We start from the raw sequence: 25838 nt of genomic DNA, 5'->3' as shown, positions 1-25838 counted from the left end.
AGAGAGAGAGAGAGAGAGGTGTTTTGTGTCAAGAGGATTTCCATTGAAATGGAGTGCTTCAGTGTTTTCGTTCAGTTGATGTTGGTAAGCGTTGCCTCTGCCGGGATAGATGGAATACATTGGACATATACAGGTACGTATTTATTCATTTATGACCTATTCCCTTTCAGTTATCTGTAGGTTTCTTTGGGGGGGTGGGGGGGGCTCCAAATCCCCAGAAAGAACACAGTCTTCAACTCATTAAAATAAATGTTCTTCATTTCAATTCATTATTAATTTATTGAAGATAATGAACTCTACTTTAACTCTGAAGAATGATGAAGAGAAAGAGTTGGAGAATATAATAACAGTGACCGACCGAAGGTTTTTTGCAATGTGTTATTGCTGTTTAAATCAGTCGTGGTGATGACAAACAGGAACCACACATGATGATCAGGCCCTGGACGTGATTATAGCTATGGAAGATAGGTAGGTCATTAACGTAGTGTGTGTAACGTCTGTACCTTTCAACCTGTCATTTGGTTCATGCTGCAGAGTACTACCTCTCCTACAAACCACCGGTCAGACATGTGTTGTTGTTGTTGTTGTTTTGTGATTACACCAAGGTGTTGTGAAGGTATGCCTACAGAGAGAACAGTAGGACTTTATACAATATCAGTCGTGTCCCCCCCCCCCCCTCCTTTCTTCCCCAACTGTCTGCTTGGATTATAGTTGGACGCGTGGGCAGCCAATGAAAATATTGTGGCCAAGTTTACATTGTTTCATTCTTTTGTCGTCATTCGTTGTTCTAATCCACCCCACGGCATTCCGTTTGTCCCTACGTCAGAAGGGGCCCTGGACCAAGTGCACTGGGCGGAGAACTATCCTGCGTGTGGCGGCCGGAAACAGTCCCCCATTGACATCCAGAGGCAGAGCGTGCGCCACAACCCCCACATGATACAGCTGGAGCTCACCGGATATGATGCTCAGAAGGGTAACTTCCTCATGAAAAACAACGGACACTCAGGTAAAAAAAATACATTTAAAAAGTAGTGGGATGATGTCTGAAATAAAAATGAATATTAAAAAGTAGTGGGATGATGTCTGAAATTAAAATAAAATTAAAAAGTAGTGGGATGATGTCTGAAATTAAAATAAAATTAAAAAGTAGTGGGATGATGTCTGAAATTAAAAAGTAGTGGGATGATGTCTGAAATTAAAAAGTAGTGGGATGATGTCTGAAATTAAAAAGTAGTGGGATGATGTCTGAAATTAAAAAGTAGTGGGATGATGTCTGAAATAAAAAATGTAGTGGGATGATGTCTGAAATAAAAAAAGTAGTGGGATGATGTCTGAAATAAAAAAAGTAGTGGGATGATGTCTGAAATTAAAAAGTAGTGGGATGATGTCTGAAATTAAAAAGTAGTGGGATGATGTCTGAAATTAAAAAGTAGTGGGATGATGTCTGAAATTAAAAAGTAGTGGGATGATGTCTGAAATAAAAAAGTAGTGGGATGATGTCTGAAATTAAAAAGTAGTGGGATGATGTCTGAAATTAAAAAGTAGTGGGATGATGTCTGAAATTAAAAAGTAGTGGGATGATGTCTGAAATTAAAAAGTAGTGGGATGATGTCTGAAATAAAAAGTAGTGGGATGATGTCTGAAATTAAAATTAAAATTAAAAAGTAGTGGGATGATGTCTGAAATTAAAATTAATATTAAAAAGTAGTGGGATGATGTCTGAAATTAAAAAAGTAGTGGGATGATGTCTGAAATTAAAAAGTAGTGGGATGATGTCTGAAATTAAAAAAGTAGTGGGATGATGTCTGAAATTAAAAAGTAGTGGGATGATGTCTGAAATAAAAAAAGTAGTGGGATGATGTCTGAAATTAAAAAGTAGTGGGATGATGTCTGAAATAAAAAAGTAGTGGGATGATGTCTGAAATTAAAAAGTAGTGGGATGATGTCTGAAATTAAAAAGTAGTGGGATGATGTCTGAAATAAAAAAGTAGTGGGATGATGTCTGAAATAAATAAAAAGTAGTGGGATGATGTCTGAAATTAAAAAGTAGTGGGATGATGTCTGAAATAAAAAAGTAGTGGGATGATGTCTGAAATTAAAAAGTAGTGGGATGATGTCTGAAATTAAAAAGTAGTGGGATGATGTCTGAAATAAAAATTTAAATTAAAAAGTAGTGGGATGATGTCTGAAATTAAAATTAAAATTAAAAAGTAGTGGGATGATGTCTGAAATTAACAAGTAGTGGGATGATGTCTGAAATTAAAAAGTAGTGGGATGATGTCTGAAATTAAAATTAAAATTAAAAAGTAGTGGGATGATGTCTGAAATTAACAAGTAGTGGGATGATGTCTGAAATTAACAAGTAGTGGGATGATGTCTGAAATTAAAAAGTAGTGGGATGATGTCTGAAATAAAAAAGTAGTGGGATGATGTCTGAAATTAAAAAGTAGTGGGATGATGTCTGAAATTAAAAAGTAGTGGGATGATGTCTGAAATTAAAAAGTAGTGGGATGATGTCTGAAATAAAAAAAAGTAGTGGGATGATGTCTGAAATAAATAAAAAGTAGTGGGATGATGTCTGAAATTAAAAAGTAGTGGGATGATGTCTGAAATAAAAAGTAGTGGGATGATGTCTGAAATTAAAATTAATATTAAAAAGTAGTGGGATGATGTCTGAAATTAAAAAAGTAGTGGGATGATGTCTGAAATTAAAAAGTAGTGGGATGATGTCTGAAATTAAAAAGTAGTGGGATGATGTCTGAAATAAAAAATTTAATTAAAAAGTAGTGGGATGATGTCTGAAATTAAAAAGTAGTGGGATGATGTCTGAAATAAAAAAATTAATTAAAAAGTAGTGGGATGATGTCTGAAATTAAAATTAAAATTAAAAAGTAGTGGGATGATGTCTGAAATTAACAAGTAGTGGGATGATGTCTGAAATTAACAAGTAGTGGGATGATGTCTGAAATTTAAAAATAATAATAATATTCCCAGTTTTAGTCTATACTGTGTTATTATATTGAATGAACAGTCTATACGTTTAGAAAACAACTATGGCAACAATAACATCTTTGAAAATAAAAGAGATCCGCACACTCTAGGAGCTCAGATGCAAAAATGTAATACCAACGTTTCGACAGCCAAGCTGTCTTCATCAGGGTATAACAATAACATATTTAACAAATGTATCTAAATTAAGTTAGGATTTGCTTCCTTTAACAACGAGACTACTCAAAATGTGATCCTGTGTGACTCAGCGGGTAGAGCAAGGCACTTGCAAAAAGGCAAGAAATGTGTGTTTGATTCCTGCTGAGGCCACCCACGGGTATACACGCGTGACTTGCTTCGGATAAAAAGCAGTCTGCTGAATGGCTCATGTCATAATTATTGAAAAAAACGTCTTCTTGTGTTGTGGCCAGTTGAAATCGTCCTCCCTCCCAGCATGGTGATCACCAAGGGTCTCCCCGGGCACTACACGGCCGTCCAGATGCACCTCCACTGGGGTGGCTGGGACCTGGAGGAGAGCGGGGCAGAGCACACTCTGGATGGCATCAGATACATGGCAGAGGTGGGCTAGTGCTAGAGATACACCCCCCCACCCCAAAAAAAGACTAATGTACTGTTTCTAAAGGGTGTAGAACAACCAATAGAGGTGGGCTAGTGCTAGAGATACACCCCCCCACCAAAAAAAGACTAATGTACTGTTTCTAAAGGGTGTAGAACAACCAATAGAGGTGGGCTAGTGCTAGAGATACACCCCCCCCACCAAAAAAAGACTAATGTACTGTTTCTAAAGGGTGTAGAACAACCAATAGAGGTGGGCTAGTGCTAGAGATACACCCCCCCCACCAAAAAAAGACTAATGTACTGTTTCTAAAGGGTGTAAAACAACATATAGAGGTGGGCTTGACTTGACCATAGTGGGCCTCAACAGCAGTGTTTGTGCCATCTTGCCAATCTTTGCCATTCCTTGTCATGCCAACATCACAAGGAGTTGACCTGATAGCACTAACTGATCTGGGACCAGTAATACTGACCGCTACCTCAACAGTGCATCTCAGTAGTACTGATCTGGGACCAGGCTACCGCTACCTCAACAGTGCATCTCAGTAGTACTGATCTGGGACCAGGCTACAGCTACCTCAACAGTGCATCTCAGTAGTACTGGTCTGGGACCAGGCTACATGTCACGCCCTGACGTTAGAGATCCTTATTATTCTCTATGTTTGGTTAGGTCAGGGTGTGACTCGGTGGGAAAGTCTATGTTTTCTATTTCTTTGTGTTTGGCCATGTGTGTGTGTGTGGTTCTCAATCAGAGACAGCTGTCTATTGTTGTCTCTGATTGGGGATCATATCTAAGTTGTCATTTTCTCTTGTTTTCTGTTTAGTGTCTGTGCCTGACAGAACTGTTCGCGGTCGTCTTTTGTCTTTGTTGTTTTGTTTTGGTGTCATCGTCAAGAAAAAGACGATGTACGCCTACCACGCTGAGCCTTGGTCCATTCTTCATGCTACAAACGAGAGCCGTTAGACTACAGCTACCTCAACAGTGCTCTTCTATTCAAGGACTCATTTATTTGGTTTTGATGTTCCTGGAGGATCCTAGGGCCTGTACTAAAGTTATCCTCTTGGTTCCTGGAGGAACATGGGGCCTGTACTAAAGTTACCCTCTTGGTTCCTAGAGGAACATGGGGCCTGTACTAAAGTTATCCTCTTGGTTCCTAGAGGGACATGGGGCCTGTACTAAAGTTATCCTCTTGGTTCCTAGAGGAACATGGGGCCTGTACTAAAGTTACCCTCTTGGTTCCTAGAGGATCCTAGGGCCTGTACTAAAGTTATCCTCTTGGTTCCTAGAGGAACATGGGGCCTGTACTAAAGTTACCCTCTTGGTTCCTAGAGGGACATGGGGCCTGTACTAAAGTTATCCTCTTGGTTCCTAGAGGGACATGGGGCCTGTACTAAAGTTACCCTCTTGGTTCCTAGAGGGACATGGGGCCTGTACTAAAGTTATCCTCTTGGTTCCTAGAGGAACATGGGGCCTGTACTAAAGTTATCCTCTTGGTTCCTAGAGGGACATGGGGCCTGTACTAAAGTTATCCTCTTGGTTCCTAGAGGAACATGGGACCTGTACTAAAGTTATCCTCTTGGTTCCTGGAGGGACATGGGGCCTGTACTAAAGTTATCCTCTTGGTTCCTAGAGGAACATGGGGCCTGTACTAAAGTTATCCTCTTGGTTCCTAGAGGAACATGGGGCCTGTACTAAAGGTATCCTCTTGGTTCCTAGAGGAACATGGGGCCTGTACTAAAGTTGTCCTCTTGGTTCCTAGAGGAACATGGGGCCTGTACTAAAGTTACCCCCTTGGTTCCTAGAGGAACATGGGGCCTGTACTAAAGTTGTCCTCTTGGTTCCTAGAGGAACATGGGGCCTGTACTAAAGTTACCCTCTTGGTTCCTAGAGGAACATGGGGCCTGTACTAAAGTTATCCTCTTGGTTCCTAGAGGGAAATGGGGCTGTACTAAAGGTATCCTCTTGGTTCCTAGAGGAACATGGGGCCTGTACTAAAGTTATCCTCTTGGTTCCTAGAGGGACATGGGGCCTGTCCTAAAGTTATCCTCTTGGTTCCTAGAGGAACATGGGGCCTGTACTAAAGTTATCCTCTTGGTTCCTAGAGGAACATGGGGCCTGTACTAAAGTTACCCTCTTGGTTCCTAGAGGAACATGGGGCCTGTACTAAAGTTACCCTCTTGGTTCCTAGAGGAACATGGGGCCTGTACTAAAGTTATCCTCTTGGTTCCTAGAGGAACATGGGGCCTGTACTAAAGTTATCCTCTTGGTTCCTAGAGGGAAATGGGGCCTGTACTAAAGGTATCCTCTTGGTTCCTAGAGGAACATGGGGCCTGTACTAAAGTTATCCTCTTGGTTCCTAGAGGAACATGGGGCCTGTACTAAAGTTATCCTCTTGGTTCCTAGAGGAACATGGGGCCTGTACTAAAGTTATCCTCTTGGTTCCTAGAGGGAAATGGGGCCTGTACTAAAGTTACCCTCTTGGTTCCTAGAGGAACATGGGGCCTGTACTAAAGTTACCCTCTTGGTTCCTAGAGGAACATGGGGCCTGTACTAAAGTTGTCCTCTTGGTTCCTAGAGGAACATGGGGCCTGTACTAAAGTTACCCTCTTGGTTCCTAGAGGAACATGGGGCCTGTACTAAAGTTGTCCTCTTGGTTCCTAGAGGAACATGGGGCCTGTACTAAAGTTATCCTCTTGGTTCCTAGAGGAACATGGGGCCTGTACTAAAGTTATCCTCTTGGTTCCTAGAGGAACATGGGACCTGTACTAAAGTTATCCTCTTGGTTCCTGGAGGGACATGGGGCCTGTACTAAAGTTATCCTCTTGGTTCCTAGAGGAACATGGGGCCTGTACTAAAGTTATCCTCTTGGTTCCTGGAGGAACATGGGGCCTGTACTAAAGTTATCCTCTTGGTTCCTAGAGGAACATGGGGCCTGTACTAAAGTTGTCCTCTTGGTTCCTAGAGGAACATGGGGCCTGTACTAAAGTTATCCTCTTGGTTCCTAGAGGGACATGGGGCCTGTACTAAAGTTATCCTCTTGGTTCCTAGAGGAACATGGGGCCTGTACTAAAGTTATCCTCTTGGTTCCTGGAGGGACATGGGGCCTGTACTAAAGTTATCCTCTTGGTTCCTAGAGGGACATGGGGCCTGTACTAAAGTTATCCTCTTGGTTCCTAGAGGAACATGGGGCCTGTACTAAAGTTATCCTCTTGGTTCCTGGAGGGACATGGGGCCTGTACTAAAGTTATCCTCTTGGTTCCTAGAGGAACATGGGGCCTGTACTAAAGTTACCCTCTTGGTTCCTAGAGGAACATGGGGCCTGTACTAAAGTTATCCTCTTGGTTCCTAGAGGAACATGGGGCCTGTACTAAAGTTACCCTCTTGGTTCCTAGAGGGACATGGGGCCTGTACTAAAGTTATCCTCTTGGTTCCTAGAGGAACATGGGGCCTGTACTAAAGTTACCCTCTTGGTTCCTAGAGGAACATGGGGCCTGTACTAAAGTTGTCCTCTTGGTTCCTAGAGGAACATGGGGCCTGTACTAAAGTTACCCTCTTGGTTCCTAGAGGGACATGGGGCCTGTACTAAAGTTATCCTCTTGGTTCCTAGAGGAACATGGGGCCTGTACTAAAGTTATCCTCTTGGTTCCTAGAGGAACATGGGGCCTGTACTAAAGTTATCCTCTTGGTTCCTAGAGGAACATGGGACCTGTACTAAAGTTATCCTCTTGGTTCCTGGAGGGACATGGGGCCTGTACTAAAGTTATCCTCTTGGTTCCTAGAGGAACATGGGGCCTGTACTAAAGTTATCCTCTTGGTTCCTAGAGGAACATGGGACCTGTACTAAAGTTATCCTCTTGGTTCCTGGAGGGACATGGGGCCTGTACTAAAGTTATCCTCTTGGTTCCTAGAGGAACATGGGGCCTGTACTAAAGTTATCCTCTTGGTTCCTGGAGGAACATGGGGCCTGTACTAAAGTTATCCTCTTGGTTCCTAGAGGAACATAGGGCCTGTACTAAAGTTATCCTCTTGGTTCCTAGAGGAACATGGGGCCTGTACTAAAGTTATCCTCTTGGTTCCTAGAGGGACATGGGGCCTGTACTAAAGTTATCCTCTTGGTTCCTAGAGGAACATGGGGCCTGTACTAAAGTTATCCTCTTGGTTCCTAGAGGGAAATGGGGCCTGTACTAAAGTTATCCTCTTGGTTCCTAGAGGGACATGGGGCCTGTACTAAAGTTATCCTCTTGGTTCCTAGAGGGAAATGGGGCCTGTACTAAAGGTATCCTCTTGGTTCCTAGAGGAACATGGGGCCTGTACTAAAGTTATCCTCTTGGTTCCTAGAGGGACATGGGGCCTGTACTAAAGTTATCCTCTTGGTTCCTAGAGGAACATGGGGCCTGTACTAAAGTTATCCTCTTGGTTCCTAGAGGGAAATGGGGCCTGTACTAAAGTTATCCTCTTGGTTCCTAGAGGGACATGGGGCCTGTACTAAAGTTATCCTCTTGGTTCCTAGAGGGAAATGGGGCCTGTACTAAAGTTATCCTCTTGGTTCCTAGAGGAACATGGGGCCTGTACTAAAGTTATCCTCTTGGTTCCTAGAGGGACATGGGGCCTGAACTAAAGTTACCCTCTTGGTTCCTAGAGGGACATGGGGCCTGTACTAAAGTTATCCTCTTGGTTCCTAGAGGGACATGGGGCCTGTACTAAAGTTATCCTCTTGGTTCCTAGAGGGACATGGGGCCTGTACTAAAGTTGTTGAACGTTGCCGGTCTTGGGCTGCTTTCTCACCCTTTAGCCATGACAAGTGGATCTTCTTGAGTTGTTGTATGGATAAAGTACAGATTAGTTTTTAGTCACTCGGATTTTCACAAACTGAATAATTGCTGCATAAACATTGTATATGGTGGGTTCCCTTCTGACAGGTTCAGCAATTGGAGCAACTTACAATTCTGATAAACAATGAGGTCATAGGTCAATTAGGACATGACTCATTTGTAGCCTAGTAGGCCTGTCTAAACTGGGGGTTTTGAGCAAAATTATCATTATTTGACTAATGATGTGGGCCTCGAGAACCAAAAAAATGGGCCTGTGTGTTAGAAATGTCTGGGCAGATTTCTGGTCCCAATTATTCCTCATGAACAATGTATTTGTTTTCTTTGTCCTCTGTGTTTGCAGCTCCACGTTGTCCATTATAACTCTGATAAGTACAAGAGCTTTCAAGAGGCCAGCGACAAGCCCGACGGACTGGCAGTTCTAGCCTTCTTCTTCGAGGTGAGATCTGGAGATCTGAGATCTGGTTCTCCATCTTCTTTTACTTATTATTATTATTATTTAGGTCCCGCTTTAAATGGCGTTCAGCTAATAAAGCCTTCATAAAGCCTTCATAAAGCCTTCATAATGCCTTCATACTGCCTTCATAAAGCCTTCATAATGCCTTCATAATGCCTTCATAATGCCTTCATACTGCTTTCATAAAGCCTTCATACTGCCTTCATACTGCCTTCATAAAGCCTTCATAATGCCTTCATAATGCCTTCATAATGCCTTCATACTGCCTTCATAATGCCTTCATAATGCCTTCTTAATGCCTTCATAATGCCTTCATAATGCCTTCATACTGCCTTCATAATGCCTTCATACTGCCTTCATAATGCCTTCATAATGCCTTCATAATGCCTTCATAAAGCCTTCATAATGCCTTCATAATGCCTTCATAATGCCTTCATAATGCCTTCATAAAGTCTTCATAATGCCTTCATAATGCCTTCATACTGCCTTCATAATGCCTTCATAATGCCTTCATAATGCCTTCATAATGTCTTCATAAAGCCTTCATAATGCCTTCATACTGCCTTCATAAGCACCAACCTATAGAAACACTAACCTTGATGAAAGCCCCCCAACCTACAGAAACACCTTGATGAAAGCCCCCCAACCTACAGAAACACTAACCTTGATGAAAGCCCCCAACCTATAGAAACACCTTGATGAAAGCCCCCCAACCTATAGAAACACTAACCTTGATGAAAGCCCCCCAACCTACCGAAACACTAACCTTGATGAAAGCTCCAACCTACAGAAACACTAACCTTGATGAAAGCCCCCAACCTACAGAAACACTAACCTTGATGAAAGCCCCCCAACCTACAGAAACACTAACCTTGATGAAAGCCCCAACCTATAGAAACACTAACCTTGATGAAAGCCCCCAACCTACAGAAACACTAACCTTGATGAAAGCCCCAACCTACAGAAACACCTTGATGAAAGCCCCCAACCTACAGAAACACCTTGATGAAAGCCCCCAACCTACAGAAACACCTTGATGAAAGCCCCCAACCTACAGAAACACTAACCTTGATGAAAGCCCCCAACCTACAGAAACACCTTGATGAAAGCCCCCAACCTACAGAAACACTAACCTTGATGAAAGCCCCCAACCTATAGAAACACCTTGATGAAAGCCCCCAACCTATAGAAACACTAACCTTGATGAAAGCCCCCAACCTACCGAAACACTAACCTTGATGAAAGCTCCAACCTACAGAAACACTAACCTTGATGAAAGCCCCCAACCTACAGAAACACTAACCTTGATGAAAGCCCCCAACCTACAGAAACACTAACCTTGATGAAAGCCCCCAACCTACAGAAACACTAACCTTGATGAAAGCTCCAACCTACAGAAACACTAACCTTGATGAAAGCCCCCCAACCTACAGAAACACTAACCTTGATGAAAGCCCCAACCTATAGAAACACTAACCTTGATGAAAGCCCCCAACCTACAGAAACACTAACCTTGATGAAAGCCCCAACCTACAGAAACACCTTGATGAAAGCCCCCAACCTACAGAAACACCTTGATGAAAGCCCCCAACCTACAGAAACACCTTGATGAAAGCCCCCAACCTACAGAAACACTAACCTTGATGAAAGCCCCCCAACCTACAGAAACACCTTGATGAAAGCCCCCCAACCTACAGAAACACTAACCTTGATGAAAGCCCCCAACCTACAGAAACACTAACCTTGATGAAAGCCCCCAACCTACAGAAACACCTTGATGAAAGCCCCTAACCTACAGAAACACTAACCTTGATGAAAGCCCCTAACCTACAGAAACACTAACCTTGATGAAAGCCCCCAACCTACAGAAACACCTTGATGAAAGCCCCCAACCTACAGAAACACTAACCTTGATGAAAGCCCCCAACCTACAGAAACACTAACCTTGATGAAAGCCCCCAACCTACAGAAACACTAACCTTGATGAAAGCCCCCAACCTACAGAAACACTAACCTTGATGAAAGCCCCAACCTACAGAAACACCTTGATGAAAGCCCCAACCTACAGAAACACCTTGATGAAAGCCCCGACCTACGGAAACACCTTGATGAAAGCCCCCGACACCATCTGGATAAGGACATTTCTGTGCTGAGCCAGAAATAATCTAAATGGGGAGATGGAAAACTCCATTCCATTCGTTTTATTATAATCCTCTTTAATTTAACAAATCTCATGACGTGACTATGAGACGTGGCTGTATCTAGGGGGATTTTTAATTTAACTGACCCTGCTAGCTAGCTAAAGAAATTTAGCTAGTTAGCTAGCAATTGATGTGAAGTCCACAAAATTATTTGAAATAATGATTGAGGTAGCTATGTAATCCACTAAATTGCAATAAATAAAGGTTAATTTAACCACAGTGGGCATTTGATTTTCTAATTCCTCACATACGCACGTACGTACGACGCTAACCAAACAACGTTGCTGGGCATTCACACTGAATTAAAGGGCAACTAACACTCAAAAATCTAAGTTTGTTCTATTTTTTTTTCTCCCGGAACTCAAAAGTCGTCTTCTGATGTGGTTTAGTGCTGTGACCACAGAACATTTAATTCAGCTGTTTTTCCATTAAAAAAAAGTGTGAAAAACAGGGTGAAAAATCCAAAAACTGGAAAAACAAAATAGAGAGAACTGAATTTGTGAAAAATACAGAATTAGGCAAAAAAATATACATACATTTTATAAGGCCTTTGAACATTTTTGCTGTGCATGACTCCACTTTAGAGTGTCATCCTGTAGCGCAGTATTTTAGGGAAAGTTGAAGTCAGGTCCAATATTGGCTCTGCCTCCAAGAGCGAAAGAGGTTGGGCCATCCTAGAGAGAACCCCAAAGAGGAACCAGGCTCTGAGGGGTGGCCAATCCTTCATACTTACATTTTAAAAATGTTCAACTGGTACCGGTTACCTTCAGACGAGTCCTGTGACACAGAGACAGACCATTGTGTTTGTGAGAGTCTCTCCTTTCCATAGCATGGTCATAACAGATCCAATCGTTTGGATGCTACAGACGTTTTCGTGAGAAGTCTCATTTTCTGTGATGTCTCCCAGTCTGACATGCATCGCTCTAGTTCTGCCACCTTTCACCGCAGACGAGGAAGTGTTACTTAAGCAGATGCAGGGGATTGAGACTCATCCAATGCAAAAGACGGATATCTTAAACTTGAACTGATGGATTTTGATGGGGATTTTTATCTCCTCTGTAGTCATATTGACGGTCTGTTTATCTCTCCTGTAGTCATGTTGCCAGTCTGTTTATCTCTCCTGTAGTCATGTTGCCAGTCTGTTTATCTCTCCTGTAGTCATGTTGCCAGTCTGTTTATCTCTCCTGTAGTCATGTTGCCAGTCTGTTTATCTCTCCTGTAGTCATGTTGCCAGTCTGTTTATCTCTCCTGTAGTCATGTTGCCAGTCTGTTTATCTCTCCTGTAGTCATGTTGCCAGTCTGTTTATCTCTCCTGTAGTCATGTTGTTTATCTCTCCTGTAGTCATGTTGCCAGTCTGTTTATCTCTCCTGTAGTCATGTTGTTTATCTCTCCTGTATTCATGTTGCCAGTCTGTTTATCTCTCCTGTAGTCATGTTGCCAGTCTGTTTATCTCTCCTGTCGTCATGTTGCCAGTCTGTTTATCTCTCCTGTAGTCATGTTGTTTATCTCTCCTGTATTCATGTTGCCAGTCTGTTTATCTCTCCTGTAGTCATGTTGCCAGTCTGTTTATCTCTCCTGTAGTCATGTTGCCAGTCTGTTTATCTCTCCTGTAGTCATGTTGCCAGTCTGTTTATCTCTCCTGTAGTCATGTTGCCAGTCTGTTTATCTCTCCTGTAGTCATGTTGCCAGTCTGTTCATCTCTCCTGTAGTCATGTTGCCAGTCTGTTTATCTCTCCTGTAGTCATGTTGCCAGTCTGTTTATCTCTCCTGTAGTCATGTTGCCAGTCTGTTTATCTCTCCTGTAGTCATGTTGCCAGTCTGTTTATCTCTCCTGTAGTCATGTTGCCAGTCTGTTTATCTCTCCTGTAGTCATGTTGCCAGTCTGTTTATCTCTCCTGTAGTCATGTTGCCAGTCTGTTTATCTCTCCTGTAGTCATGTTGTTTATCTCTCCTGTAGTCATGTTGCCAGTCTGTTTATCTCTCCTGTAGTCATGTTGTTTATCTCTCCTGTAGTCATGTTGCCAGTCTGTTTATCTCTCCTGTAGTCATGTTGCCAGTCTGTTTATCTCTCCTGTAGTCATGTTGTTTATCTCTCCTGTAGTCATGTTGTTTATCTCTCCTGTAGTCATGTTGTTTGTCTCTCCTGTAGTCATGTTGCCAGTCTGTTTATCTCTCCTGTAGTCATGTTGCCAGTCTGTTTATCTCTCCTGTAGTCATGTTGTTTATCTCTCCTGTAGTCATGTTGCCAGTCTGTTTATCTCTCCTGTAGTCATTTTGCCAGTCTGTTTATCTCTCCTGTAGTCATGTTGTTTATCTCTCCTGTAGTCATGTTGCCAGTCTGTTTATCTCTCCTGTTGCCAGTCTGTTTATCTCTCCTGTAGTCATGTTGCCAGTCTGTTTATCTCTCCTGTAGTCATGTTGCCAGTCTGTTTATCTCTCCTGTAGTCATGTTGCCAGTCTGTTTATCTCTCCTGTCATCATGTTGCCAGTCTGTTTATCTCTCCTGTAGTCATGTTGCCAGTCTGTTTATCTCTCCTGTAGTCATGTTGCCAGTCTGTTTATCTCTCCTGTAGTCATGTTGCCAGTCTGTTTATCTCTCCTGTCATCATGTTGCCAGTCTGTTTATCTCTCCTGTAGTCATGTTGCCAGTCTGTTTATCTCTCCTGTAGTCATGTTGCCAGTCTGTTTATCTCTCCTGTAGTCATGTTGCCAGTCTGTTTATCTCTCCTGTCGTCATGTTGCCAGTCTGTTTATCTCTCCTGTAGTCATGTTGCCAGTCTGTTTATCTCTCCTGTAGTCATGTTGCCAGTCTGTTTATCTCTCCTGTCGTCATGTTGCCAGTCTGTTTATCTCTCCTGTAGTCATGTTGTCATCTTGCCTCTGCTTTAGCCAATGTGTGGTTTTCTAGCTTTGTTCTGCCAAGAAGTTTTAGCAGTTAGTTTGATCGACACGTAGCCTAGCACGAACCATACTGAACTCTCCCAACACGAATACAGAATGTGAGAACGACATCAGGATGGTTCGTACGAGGCTAATCGACACCAACTACAGCGATTTCATCAACAACCTAACAAATTCTCTCCTGTGTCCTCGTTGCCAGTCAGCCATGTTTCTGCTTGTGTATTTCCATTATAGGACGGACATTTTGAGAACACCTACTACAGCGATTTCATCAACAACCTGGAAAAAGTCAAGTACACGGGTGATTTGGGTTTTCTTTTGAATATTACAGAATATTACTGAATATTACTGAATATTACTGAATATTACTGAATATTACTGAATATTGCTGAATCTATCTACATTAATAACATTAGTTTTGAATGTATATACAGTACCAGTCAAAAGTTTGGACACACCTACTGTTTTCTACATTGTAGAATAATAATGAAGACGTCAAAACTATGAAATGACACATATGGAATCATGTAGTAACCCCCCAAAAAAGTGTTAAACAAATCTAAATGTTATATTTGAGATTCTTCAAAGTAGCCACCCTTTGCCTTGATGGCGTCTTTGCACACTCTTGGCATTCTCTCAACCAGCTTCATGAGGTAGTCACCTGGAATGCATTTAAATTAACAGGTGGGATTTATTTGTGGAATTTGTGGAATTTCTTTCCTTCTTAATGCGTTTGAGCCAATCAATTGTGTTATGACAAGGTAAGTGTGGTATACAGAAGACCAAGTCCATATTATGGCAAGAACAGCTCAAATAAGCAAAGAGAAACGACAGTCCATCACTAAGACATGAAGGTCAGTCAATGCGGAAAATGTCAAGAACTTTGAAAGTTTCTTCAAGTGCAGTCGCCAAAAACATCAAACGCTATGATGAAACTGGCTCTCATGAGGACCGCCACAGGAAAGGAAGTCCCAGACTTACCTCTGCTGCAGAGGATAAATTCATTAGAGTTGACTGCAACTCAGATTGCAGCCCAAATAATTGCTTCACAGTGTTCAAGTAAACAGACACATCTCAACATCAACTGTTTGATGCTCATTTTCTTTGTTCACTTCTTGTGTTGTTGTACAGGCCAGTCCCTGAACATATTGATGTTGTACAGGCCAGTCCCTGAACATATTGTTGTTGTACAGGCCAGTCCCTGAACATATTGTTGTTGTACAGGCCAGTCCCTGAACATATTGTTGTTGTACAGGCCAGTCCCTGAACATATTGTTGTTGTACAGGCCAGTCCCTGAACATATTGTTGTTGTACAGGCCAGTCCCTGAACATATTGTTGTTGTACAGGCCAGTCCCTGAACATATTGATGTTGTACAGGCCAGTCCCTGAACATATTGTTGTTGTACAGGCCAGTCCATGAACATATTGATGTTGTACAGGCCAGTCCCTGAACATATTGTTGTTGTACAGGCCAGTCCCTGAACATATTGTTGTTGTACAGGCCAGTCCCTGAACATATTGTTGTTGTACAGGCCAGACCCTGAACATATTGTTGTTGTACAGGCCAGTCCATGAACATATTGTTGTTGTACAGGCCAGTCCCTGAACATATTGTTGTTGTACAGGCCAGTCCCTGAACATATTGATGTTGTACAGGCCAGTCCCTGAACATATTGTTGTTGTACAGGCCAGTCCCTGAACATATTGTTGTTGTACAGGCCAGTCCCTGAACATATTGTTGTTGTACAGGCCAGTCCCTGAACATATTGATGTTGTACAGGCCAGTCCCTGAACATATTGTTGTTGTACAGGCCAGTCCCTGAACATATTGTTGTTGTACAGGCCAGTCCATGAACATATTGTTGTTGTACAGGCCAGTCCATGAACATATTGTTGTTGTACAGGCCAGTCCCTGAACATATTGTTGTTGTACAGGCCAGTCCCTGAACATATTGTTGTTGTACAGGCCAGTCCCTGAACATATTGATGTTGTACAGGCCAGTCCCTGAACATATTGTTGTTGTACAGGCCAGTCCATGAACATATTGATGTTGTACAGGCCAGTCCCTGAACATATTGTTGTTGTACAGGCCAGTCCCTGAACATATTGTTGTTGTACAGGCCAGTCCCTGAACATATTGTTGTTGTACAGGCCAGTCCCTGAACATATTGTTGTTGTACAGGCCAGTCCATGAACATATTGTTGTTGTACAGGCCAGTCCCTGAACATATTGTTGTTGTACAGGCCAGTCCCTGAACATATTGATGTTGTACAGGCCAGTCCCTGAACATATTGTTGTTGTACAGGCCAGTCCCTGAACATATTGTTGTTGTACAGGCCAGTCCCTGAACATATTGTTGTTGTACAGGCCAGTCCCTGAACATATTGATGTTGTACAGGCCAGTCCCTGAACATATTGTTGTTGTACAGGCCAGTCCCTGAACATATTGTTGTTGTACAGGCCAGTCCATGAACATATTGTTGTTGTACAGGCCAGTCCCTGAACATATTGTTGTTGTACAGGCCAGTCCCTGAACATATTGTTGTTGTACAGGCCAGTCCCTGAACATATTGTTGTTGTACAGGCCAGTCCCTGAACATATTGTTGTTGTACAGGCCAGTCCATGAACATATTGATGTTGTACAGGCCAGTCCCTGAACATATTGTTGTTGTACAGGCCAGTCCCTGAACATATTGTTGTTGTACAGGCCAGTCCATGAACATATTGTTGTTGTACAGGCCAGTCCCTGAACATATTGTTGTTGTACAGGCCAGTCCCTGAACATATTGATGTTGTACAGGCCAGTCCCTGAACATATTGTTGTTGTACAGGCCAGTCCCTGAACATATTGTTGTTGTACAGGCCAGTCCCTGAACATATTGTTGTTGTACAGGCCAGTCCCTGAACATATTGTTGTTGTACAGGCCAGTCCCTGAATATATTGTTGTTGTACAGGCCAGTCCCTGAACATATTGTTGTTGTACAGGCCAGTCCCTGAACATATTGTTGTTGTACAGGCCAGTCCCTGAACATATTGTTGTTGTACAGGCCAGTCCCTGAACATATTGTTGTTGTACAGGCCAGTCCCTGAACATATTGTTGTTGTACAGGCCAGTCCCTGAACATATTGATGTTGTACAGGCCAGTCCCTGAACATATTGATGTTGTACAGGCCAGTCCCTGAACATATTGTTGTTGTACAGGCCAGTCCCTGAACATATTGTTGTTGTACAGGCCAGTCCATGAACATATCCACCCTTGATGTGCGCTCCATGCTTCCTGAGAACTTGAACCATTTCTTCAGGTACCAGGGCTCTCTCACCACCCCTCCCTGTTACGAGAGCATCCTGTGGACCGTGTTTGACACACCCATCACCCTCTCTCACAACCAGGTAACCCTGCTCTCTCTCTCTCTCTCTCACAACCAGGTAACCCTGCTCTCTCTCTCTCTCTCACAACCAGGTAACCCTGCTCTCTCTCTCTCTCTCTCTCTCTCTCTCTCTCTCTCTCTCTCTCTCTCTCTCTCTCTCTCTCTCTCTCTCTCTCTCTCACAACCAGGTAACCCTGCTCTCTCTCTCTCTCACAACCAGGTAACCCTGCTCTCTCTCTCTCACAACCAGGTAACCCCCTCTCTCTCTCTCTCTCTCTCTCTCTCTCTCTCTCTCTCTCTCTCTCTCTCTCACAACCAGGTAACCCTCTCTCTCTCTCTCTCTCTCTCTCTCTCTCTCTCTCTCTCTCTCTCTCACAACCAGGTAACCCTGCTCTCTCTCTCTCTCACAACCAGGTAACCCTGCTCTCTCTCTCTCACAACCAGGTAACCCTGCTCTCTCTCTCTCACAACCAGGTAACCCTGCTCTCTCTCTCTCTCTCTCACAACCAGGTAACCCTGCTCTCTCTCTCTCTCTCTCTCTCTCTCTCTCTCTCTCTCACAACCAGGTAACCCTGCTCTCTCTCTCTCTCTCTCTCTCTCACACACACAACCAGGTAACCCTGCTCTCTCTCTCACAAACCTGCTGATGTGTAAATTCATTTTTTAATTCTCAAAAAATTGGAAGTGAACTCTTACACTCTGCACCAAGCCTCCATGAAATGCTGATAAACAACCCTGTGGAAGATTCAATCATTCACTCATCCATTTATTCATCCATGTATTAATTCGATTGATTCGTTCATTAATTCATTCTCCTCTCCTCTCCTCTCCCTCTCCTCTCCTCCTCCTCTCCTCTCCTCTCCTCTCCTCTCCTCTCCTCTCCTCTCCTCTCCTCTCCTCTCCTCTCCTCTCCTCTCCTCTCCTCTCCTCCTCCTCTCCTCCTCCTCCTCCTCCTCTCCTCTCCTCTCCTCTCCTCTCCTCTCCTCTCCTCTCCTCTCCTCTCCTCTCCTCTCCTCTCCTCTCCTCTCCTCTCCTCTGCTCTCCTCTCCTCTGCTCTCCTCTCCTCTGCTCTCCTCTCCTCTCCCCTCGCCCAGATCAGGAAGTTGGAAAGCACTCTGATGGACATGGACAATAGGACCCTGTGGAATGATTACCGCATGGCCCAACCTCTCAACGACCGCGTGGTCGAGTCCTCCTTCCTGCCTGGCCTGAGGAAAGGCAGTATGTATACAGAACCTGGTCTTAGGGATTCAATAGATCAACTAAACTGATCAAATATTATCATATATATATGTAGATACAGGTCTTGCTGTATATGATAGGAAGTGGATCTGGTTGTCCTAATTATGCTGTAGCCTTAATATGAAAAGACAGTATATATCTTCAGTTTGCTCCACTTTTCATACACCATGGTTTGAAAGCGAGGTAGACAGCATCTTGGTCTCTTCAAGGCAGCATGTATCTATAACTTGACCAGCTGTACAGGACCAGCTGTACAGGACCAGCTGTACAGGACCGGCTGTACAGGACCGGCTGTACAGGACCGTCTGTACAGGACCGGCTGTATAGGACCTGCTGTACAGGACCGGCTGTGTCAGGACTGGCTGTACAGGACCGGCTGTACAGGACCGGCTGTACAGGACTGGCTGTACAGGACCGTCTGTACAGGACCGGCTGTATAGGACCGGCTGTACAGGACCGGCTGTGTCAGGACTGGCTGTACAGGACCGGCTGTACAGGACCGGCTGTACAGGACCGGCTATGTGTCAGGACCGGCTGTACAGGACCGGCTGTGTGTGCTAAGGAAAGGAATGGATATATTCCACCCTTAGGCAGAGCTAGAGAGCTCTGTGCATTAAACCCAGTGGTTGTAGATACGGTGCATTCAGAAAGTATTCAGACCCCTTGACTTTTTCCACATTTTGTTACGTAACAGACTTATTACTAACAATGGATTAAGTTGTTTTTCCCTCATCAATCTACACACAAAACCCCATAATGACAAAGAAAAAACAGGATTTTAGAAATAAAAAAAATTAAATAATACATTTACATAATTATTCAGACCCTTTACTCAGTACTTTGTTGAAGCACCTTTGGCAGCGATTACAGCATCGATTCTTCTTGGGTATGACGCTACAAGCTTAGCACACCTCTATTTGGGGAGTTTCTCCCATTCTTCTCTGCAGATCCTCTCAAGCTCTGTCAGGTTGGATGGGGAGTGTCGCTGCACAGCTATTTTCAGGTCCCTCCAGAGATGTTGATGAGATTTTCTCTCTCTCTCCCTTTCTTTCTCTCTCTCTTTCTTTTTCTCTCTCCCTCTTTCTCTCCCTCTTTCTCTCTCTCTCTTTCTTTTTCTCTCTCTCTCTCCCTCTCTTTCTCTCTCTCCCTCTCTCTTTCTCCACTCAGCTTTCTGTCGCCATGATGAAATAGAATCAAAGCTCCTGAAGATTGAGGGTCTGATAACTTCACTTGGAAAACACATACGTTCAAGTAAGAGTGTTCTCTATTTACCCTTGAAAGTATAGCAAAATGAGGGAAGGTTTAAGTGAACTGACTCTTGGAACTTTGTTTTTGTTCATGTAGGTGCAATTGGGGATGCAAGGCCTTCCGAACATGGTGAGTTGTTACTTATGAGTACACCGTACCCTACGAGGTGCTCTTATATATTATGTGTTACAATAGTGATTACAATAGTAGTTACAATAGTGGTTACAATAGTGGTTACAATAGTGATTACAATAGTGGTTACAATAGTAGTTACAATAGTAGTTACAATAGTAGTTACAATAACAGTTACAATAGTGATTACAATAGTGGTTACAATAGTAGTTATAATAGTAGTTACAATAGTAGTTACAATAGTGGTTACAATAGTGGTTACAATAGTAGTTACAATAGTAGTTACAATAGTGGTTACAATAGTAGTTACAATAGTAGTTACAGTTACAGTTACAATAGTAGTTACAATAGTAGTTACAATAGTGGTTACAATAGTAGTTACAATAGTGGTTACAATAGTAGTTACAATAGTAGTTACAGTTACAGTTACAGTTACAATAGTGGTTACAATAGTAGTTACAATAGTAGTTACAGTAACAGTTACAATAGTAGTTACAATAGTAGTTACAATAGTAGTTATAATAGTAGTTACAATAGTAGTTACAGTAACAGTTACAGTAACAGTTACAGTTACAATAGTAGTTACAATAGTAGTTATAATAGTAGTTATAATAGTAGTTACAGTAGTAGTTACAATAGTAGTTACAATAGTAGTTACAATAGTAGTTACAATAGTAGTAACAATAGTAGTAACAATAGTAGTTAGAATAGTAGTTATAATAGTAGTTACAATAGTAGTTACAATAGTGGTTACAATAGTGGTTACAGTAGTAGTTACAATAGTAGTTACAATAGTAGTTACAATAGTAGTTACAGTTACAATAGTAGTTACAATAGTAGTTACAGTTACAATAGTAGTTAGAACATACCTACTACACAGGTACATGTCATGTACAGGCTAACACTTTACATGAAGTTGTTATTTTATGATTTCTATTTCGATTACTTATATTTAGAGAATGATTGATCAGTAGTTGTATAGTAATCTGTCTTCTGTGTCAGATGTTAACCGTATCACTCCTGTCCCCCATAGAGCCCCGAGTGATGTCTCCCCTGGTGCTCCACTTCCCAGAGAGCAACACCGAGAGCTATGCCCGGGCCCACCTGGCTCACTCCATGGACCTGCACTCCCTCACCGCCTGCATGCACCTGAAGACGCGCCCTGGAGAGATACACACTGTCCTGTCATACTCCAGCCAGGGCAACGACAACGAACTGATGATCACCGTGGGATATGAGGTGGGTGGGGAGGAGGGAGGGAGGGAGGGAAAGGAGGGATGGAGGGATGGAGGGATGGAGGGATGGATGAAGCAAGGGAGCGAGGGAGCGAGCGAGGGAGGGAGACAGAGCTAGGGTGGGATGGATGGAAGGAAAAGGGAGGGATGTATGTATGAAGGGAGGGAGGGATAGATGGCTGAAGTCGAGGGAGGAGGGAGGGAGTGATGATGGAGTGAGGGCGGGAGGCAGGGAGGAGGGATGGAGGGATGGAAGGATGGAGGGATGGAGGGATGGATGAAGCAAGGGAGCGAGGGAGCGAGCGAGGGAGGGAGGGAGATGGAGCTAGGGTGGGATGGATGGAAGGAAGAGGGAGGGATTTATGAAGGGAGGGAGGGATAGATAGATGGATGAAGTCGAGGGGGAGGGAGGGAGGGAGGGAGGGAGGGAGGGAGGGAGGGAGGGAGGGAGGGAGGGAGGGAGGGAGGGAGGGAGGGAGGGAGGGAGGGAGGGGAGGGAGGGAGGGAGGGATGACGAAGTGAGGGCGGGAGGGAAGGAAAAGTCATTGAGACTTATTTCTATTTGTCATGTGATCCATCCAGGTGGGTCTGTGGATCGGCAACGAGTTTGTCAACCTGCCCCACAACTTCCACTCCCGTGACTGGGTCAACTACTGTGTCACCTGGTCGTCCCACTCCGGGGGCGCTGAGCTGTGGATCAACGGAGTGGTGGGGGAGGAGCAGTACCTCCGGAGGAGATACACAGTCAGCCCAGCAGGGGTCTTCATCCTGGGGAAGGACCAGGACGGCTTCCTAGGGATCTCTGACACGGACGCCTTCGTGGGTCAGATGACGGATGTCAACGTGTGGGACTACGTTTTGAACTCGGCTGAGATCCGGGAACAGGTGTCTTGTGAGGACACCGCCTCTCCCAGGGGGAACGTGTTTAGCTGGGGGGTCACACCTCTGAGTCTCTATGGAGGGGTGCAGCTGGAGACAGACTACAGGTGTCACTGAGGGGAGGGGTGCAGCTGGAGACAGACTACAGGGGTACTGGGTGGTGTTAAGTTGGGCACAACGTAGCAAAACGCATTGAAACGGGGAATAAAATATAAATGATGTCTTGTCAATATATCAAATCTATCCTTTACTGCTAACTATTGAGTATGAAGGATATCTCATCTATTTGAGACATGGGTAACGGGCTCAGTATAACAATGTTTATTGTATAAGGGAAGGGAATCGCAGCAGATCTCTGAATGTCCGTGTGGGCTCAGAGCATCAGCAATCCATCGTATTCGTATCTTTTGTTTTCGAAATAAAGTTCTATATTAAGCATCTTGTGTTTATTTTATTAATTAAATCTAACAGACATGTATCGTTAGAGACACTACAAAGCCAGTGAACTACAAAACAGACACTCAAGACAGATATCACAGAAATGCATTAAAATTATTATTTTTTTAAATTTAATTTAAATAATCATAGATTACATCAACACTCTGTCATCTTTCAAACAGAAGAGGCTGTTTATTTTATTCTCTCCAACAGACACCTTGTTAAATGGCCATAATCCACCTCCGTGGAAGGCCGTGACCTTTCCCTGCCGTCTCCTGCCTCTGATTTGATTGGCGCGTCTCCTACTTGTATCTCTACATGGTTCCTGGTGAGAGAACATCCGACTGATCTCCAGGAAGGTCTTGTTCCTGGTCTCCGTGACGACCAGCCAGATGTAGAACAGTGTCGCCAAGCCTCTGGAGGGCATATATATATATATATATATATATACTGTTCAAAAAAATAAAGGGAACACTTAAACAACACAATGTAACTCCAAGTCAATCACACTTCTGTGATGTGTTATTTTAGTGTTCCCTTTATTTTTTTGAGCAGTGTATATATGTGTATGTATATATGTGTATGTATATGTGTATGTATATGTGTATATATGTATATATATGTATATATATATGTACATATATATATGTACATATATATACATATATACACTGCTCAAAAAAATAAAGGGAACACTAAAATAACACATCACAGAAGTGTGATTGACTTGGAGTTACATTGTGTGGTTTAAGTGTTCCCTTTATTTTTTTGAACAGTATATATATATATCTGCCCTCCAGAGGCTTGGCGACACTGTTCTACATCTGGCTGGTGGTCGCGGAGACCAGTGACTTACTGGATGCGATGGCGTTTCCGATTCCATGGACAATGGCACAGGTGACGCTGACGTAGAAGTCCGACTCCATACTGTCCTGTATGTTAACACAGCTCCCGAGTGGTGCAGCGGTCTAAAGGCGCTGCGTCTCAGTGCTAGAGGCATCACTACAGACACCTTGGTTCAAATCCAGGCTGTAGCACAACCGGCTGTGATTGGGAGTCCCGTAGGGCGGCGCACAATTGGACCAGCGTCATACGGGTTTGGGCTGGTATAGGCCGTCATTGTAAAATAAGAATTTGTTCTAAGCTGACTTGCCTGGTTAAATAAAGGTTATATAAATAAATGAAAAAAAACCGCTGGAGTTGTTATCATAAACCAGCTGTGTTTATGACTTGATCACTCCATACTGTCCTGTATGTCAACACAACAGCTGGCTTTGTTATCATAAGCCAGCTGTGTTTACGATGCTCTCTCTCTCTTTCAATGCAATTCAATTCAAAATGGGCTTTATTGGCAAGGGAAAGATAATGTTTACATTACTTAAATAAGAAAAACAAACAAACAAAAGTGAGTAGGATCAAAAAGAACATCAACTGAAATATATTAGAAATGTTTTCTCTCTCTATCTATCACTCTCTCTCTCTCTATCTATCACTCTCTCTCTCTCTCTCTCTCTCTGTCTATCTCTCTCTGTCTATCACTCTCTCTCTCTATCTATCACTCTCTCTCTCTCTCTCTCTCTCTCTCTCTCTCTCTCTCTCTCTCTCTCTCTCTCTCTCTCTGTCTATCACTCTCTCTCTCTATCTATCACTCTCTCTCTCTCTCTCTCTCTCTCTCTCTCTCTCTCTCTCTCTCTCTCTCTCTCTCTCTCTCTCTCTCTCTCTCTCTCTCTCTCTCTCTCTATCTATCTATCTATCTATCTATCTATCTCTCTATCTCTCTCTCTCTCTCTCTCTCTCTCTCTCTCTCTCTCTATCTCTTATTCTCTTTCTCTCTCTCTCTCCTCTATTTACTATATACAGTAGACCTAGTGCCCTACTATTCACAGCTACAGTAGTACAGTGCCCTACTTTACTATATACAGTAGACCTAGTGCCCTACTATTCACTATATACAGTAGACCTAGTGCCCTACTACTTACTATATACAGTAGACCTAGTGCCCTACTATTTACTATATACAGTAGACCTAGTGCCCTACTACTTACTATATACAGTAGACCTAGTGCCCTACTATTTACTATATACAGTAGACCTAGTGCCCTACTACTTACTATATACAGTAGACCTAGTGCCCTACTATTCACTATATACAGTAGACCTAGTGCCCTACTATTCACTATATACAGTAGACCTAGTGCCCTACTATTCACTATATACAGTAGACCTAGTGCCCTACTATTGACTATATACAGTAGACCTAGTGCCCTACTATTGACTATATACAGTAGACCTAGTGCCCTACTATTCACTATATACAGTAGACCTAGTGCCCTACTATTTACTATATACAGTAGACCTAGTGTCCTACTACTCACTATATACAGTAGACCTAGTGCCCTACTATTTACTATATACAGTAGACCTAGTGTCCTACTATTCACTATATACAGTAGACCTAGTGCCCTACTATTCACTATATACAGTAGACCTAGTGCCCTACTATTCACTATATACAGTAGACCTAGTGCCCTACTATTCACTATATACAGTAGACCTAGTGCCCTACTACTTACTATATACAGTAGACCTAGTGCCCTACTATATACAGTAGACCTAGTGCCCTACTATTCACTATATACAGTAGACCTAGTGCCCTACTATTCACTATATACAGTAGACCTAGTGCCCTACTATTCACTATATACAGTAGACCTAGTGCCCTACTACTTACTATATACAGTAGACCTAGTGCCCTACTATATACAGTAGACCTAGTGCCCTACTATTCACTATATACAGTAGACCTAGGGCACTACTACTCACTATATACAGTAGACCTAGTGCCCTACTACTCACTATATACAGTAGACCTAGGGCACTACTATTGAAGGTGAGGGCCAGTGAGGAGTGCACAGGACGCACTGCAGATCCCAAACCCGATGAGGGTGGAGCAGTCGCCTGCCTGTGGCCTCCACAATGAACGCCTGTTGAACCACAAGTCACAAACATGAAGGAAAGGTCGAAGGTGACTCTACTTGTGTCCATGGCTGAGTTACCAGGCAGACGTATACTAATATTTCGTAAACCCCCCCCTATGGTTCTACAGTCCTTAAAATGTGTGTTCAGTTGAACTGAGCCCTTCAGTGCAGTGTTGGAGACGGGAGAGAGGGTACTTTGACCTGCAGCAATAGTCATGAAGAGGTTGACAGCCTCAGTTCTCACTGTGACGTACGGGATGTCACTCTCTTTATGTGATCCCTCCTTAACCCATAGGAAGTCCCACCCAGTTGATAACTTCAAAATGGTGGAAGTCCTCAATGGCGCTGCCCATGTTA

At 43.2% G+C, this 25838-nt stretch overlaps 1 protein-coding gene across 1 annotated transcript; it reads left to right on the top strand.

Moving 5' to 3' along the window:
- Positions 1–22503, top strand: LOC124044979 (carbonic anhydrase 6-like). The gene is made up of 11 exons (XM_046364183.1): positions 1–133; positions 827–1006; positions 3420–3568; positions 8738–8833; positions 14189–14255; positions 17194–17351; positions 18424–18550; positions 19739–19822; positions 19916–19948; positions 20985–21190; positions 21769–22503. The coding sequence occupies exons 1-11, from the start codon at positions 49–51 to the stop codon at positions 22180–22182; spliced, it is 1599 nt and encodes a 532-aa protein (XP_046220139.1). The 5' UTR covers positions 1–48; the 3' UTR covers positions 22183–22503.
- Positions 22504–25838: the final 3335 nt, after the last annotated feature.

This window comes from Oncorhynchus gorbuscha, linkage group LG10 (assembly GCF_021184085.1).
Source record: "Oncorhynchus gorbuscha isolate QuinsamMale2020 ecotype Even-year linkage group LG10, OgorEven_v1.0, whole genome shotgun sequence".
In the NCBI taxonomy this organism is placed as follows: Eukaryota; Metazoa; Chordata; class Actinopteri; order Salmoniformes; family Salmonidae; genus Oncorhynchus; species Oncorhynchus gorbuscha.
The sequence above is the reverse complement of the archived record's forward strand: the minus strand, read 5'-3'. Positions and strand labels throughout refer to the sequence as shown.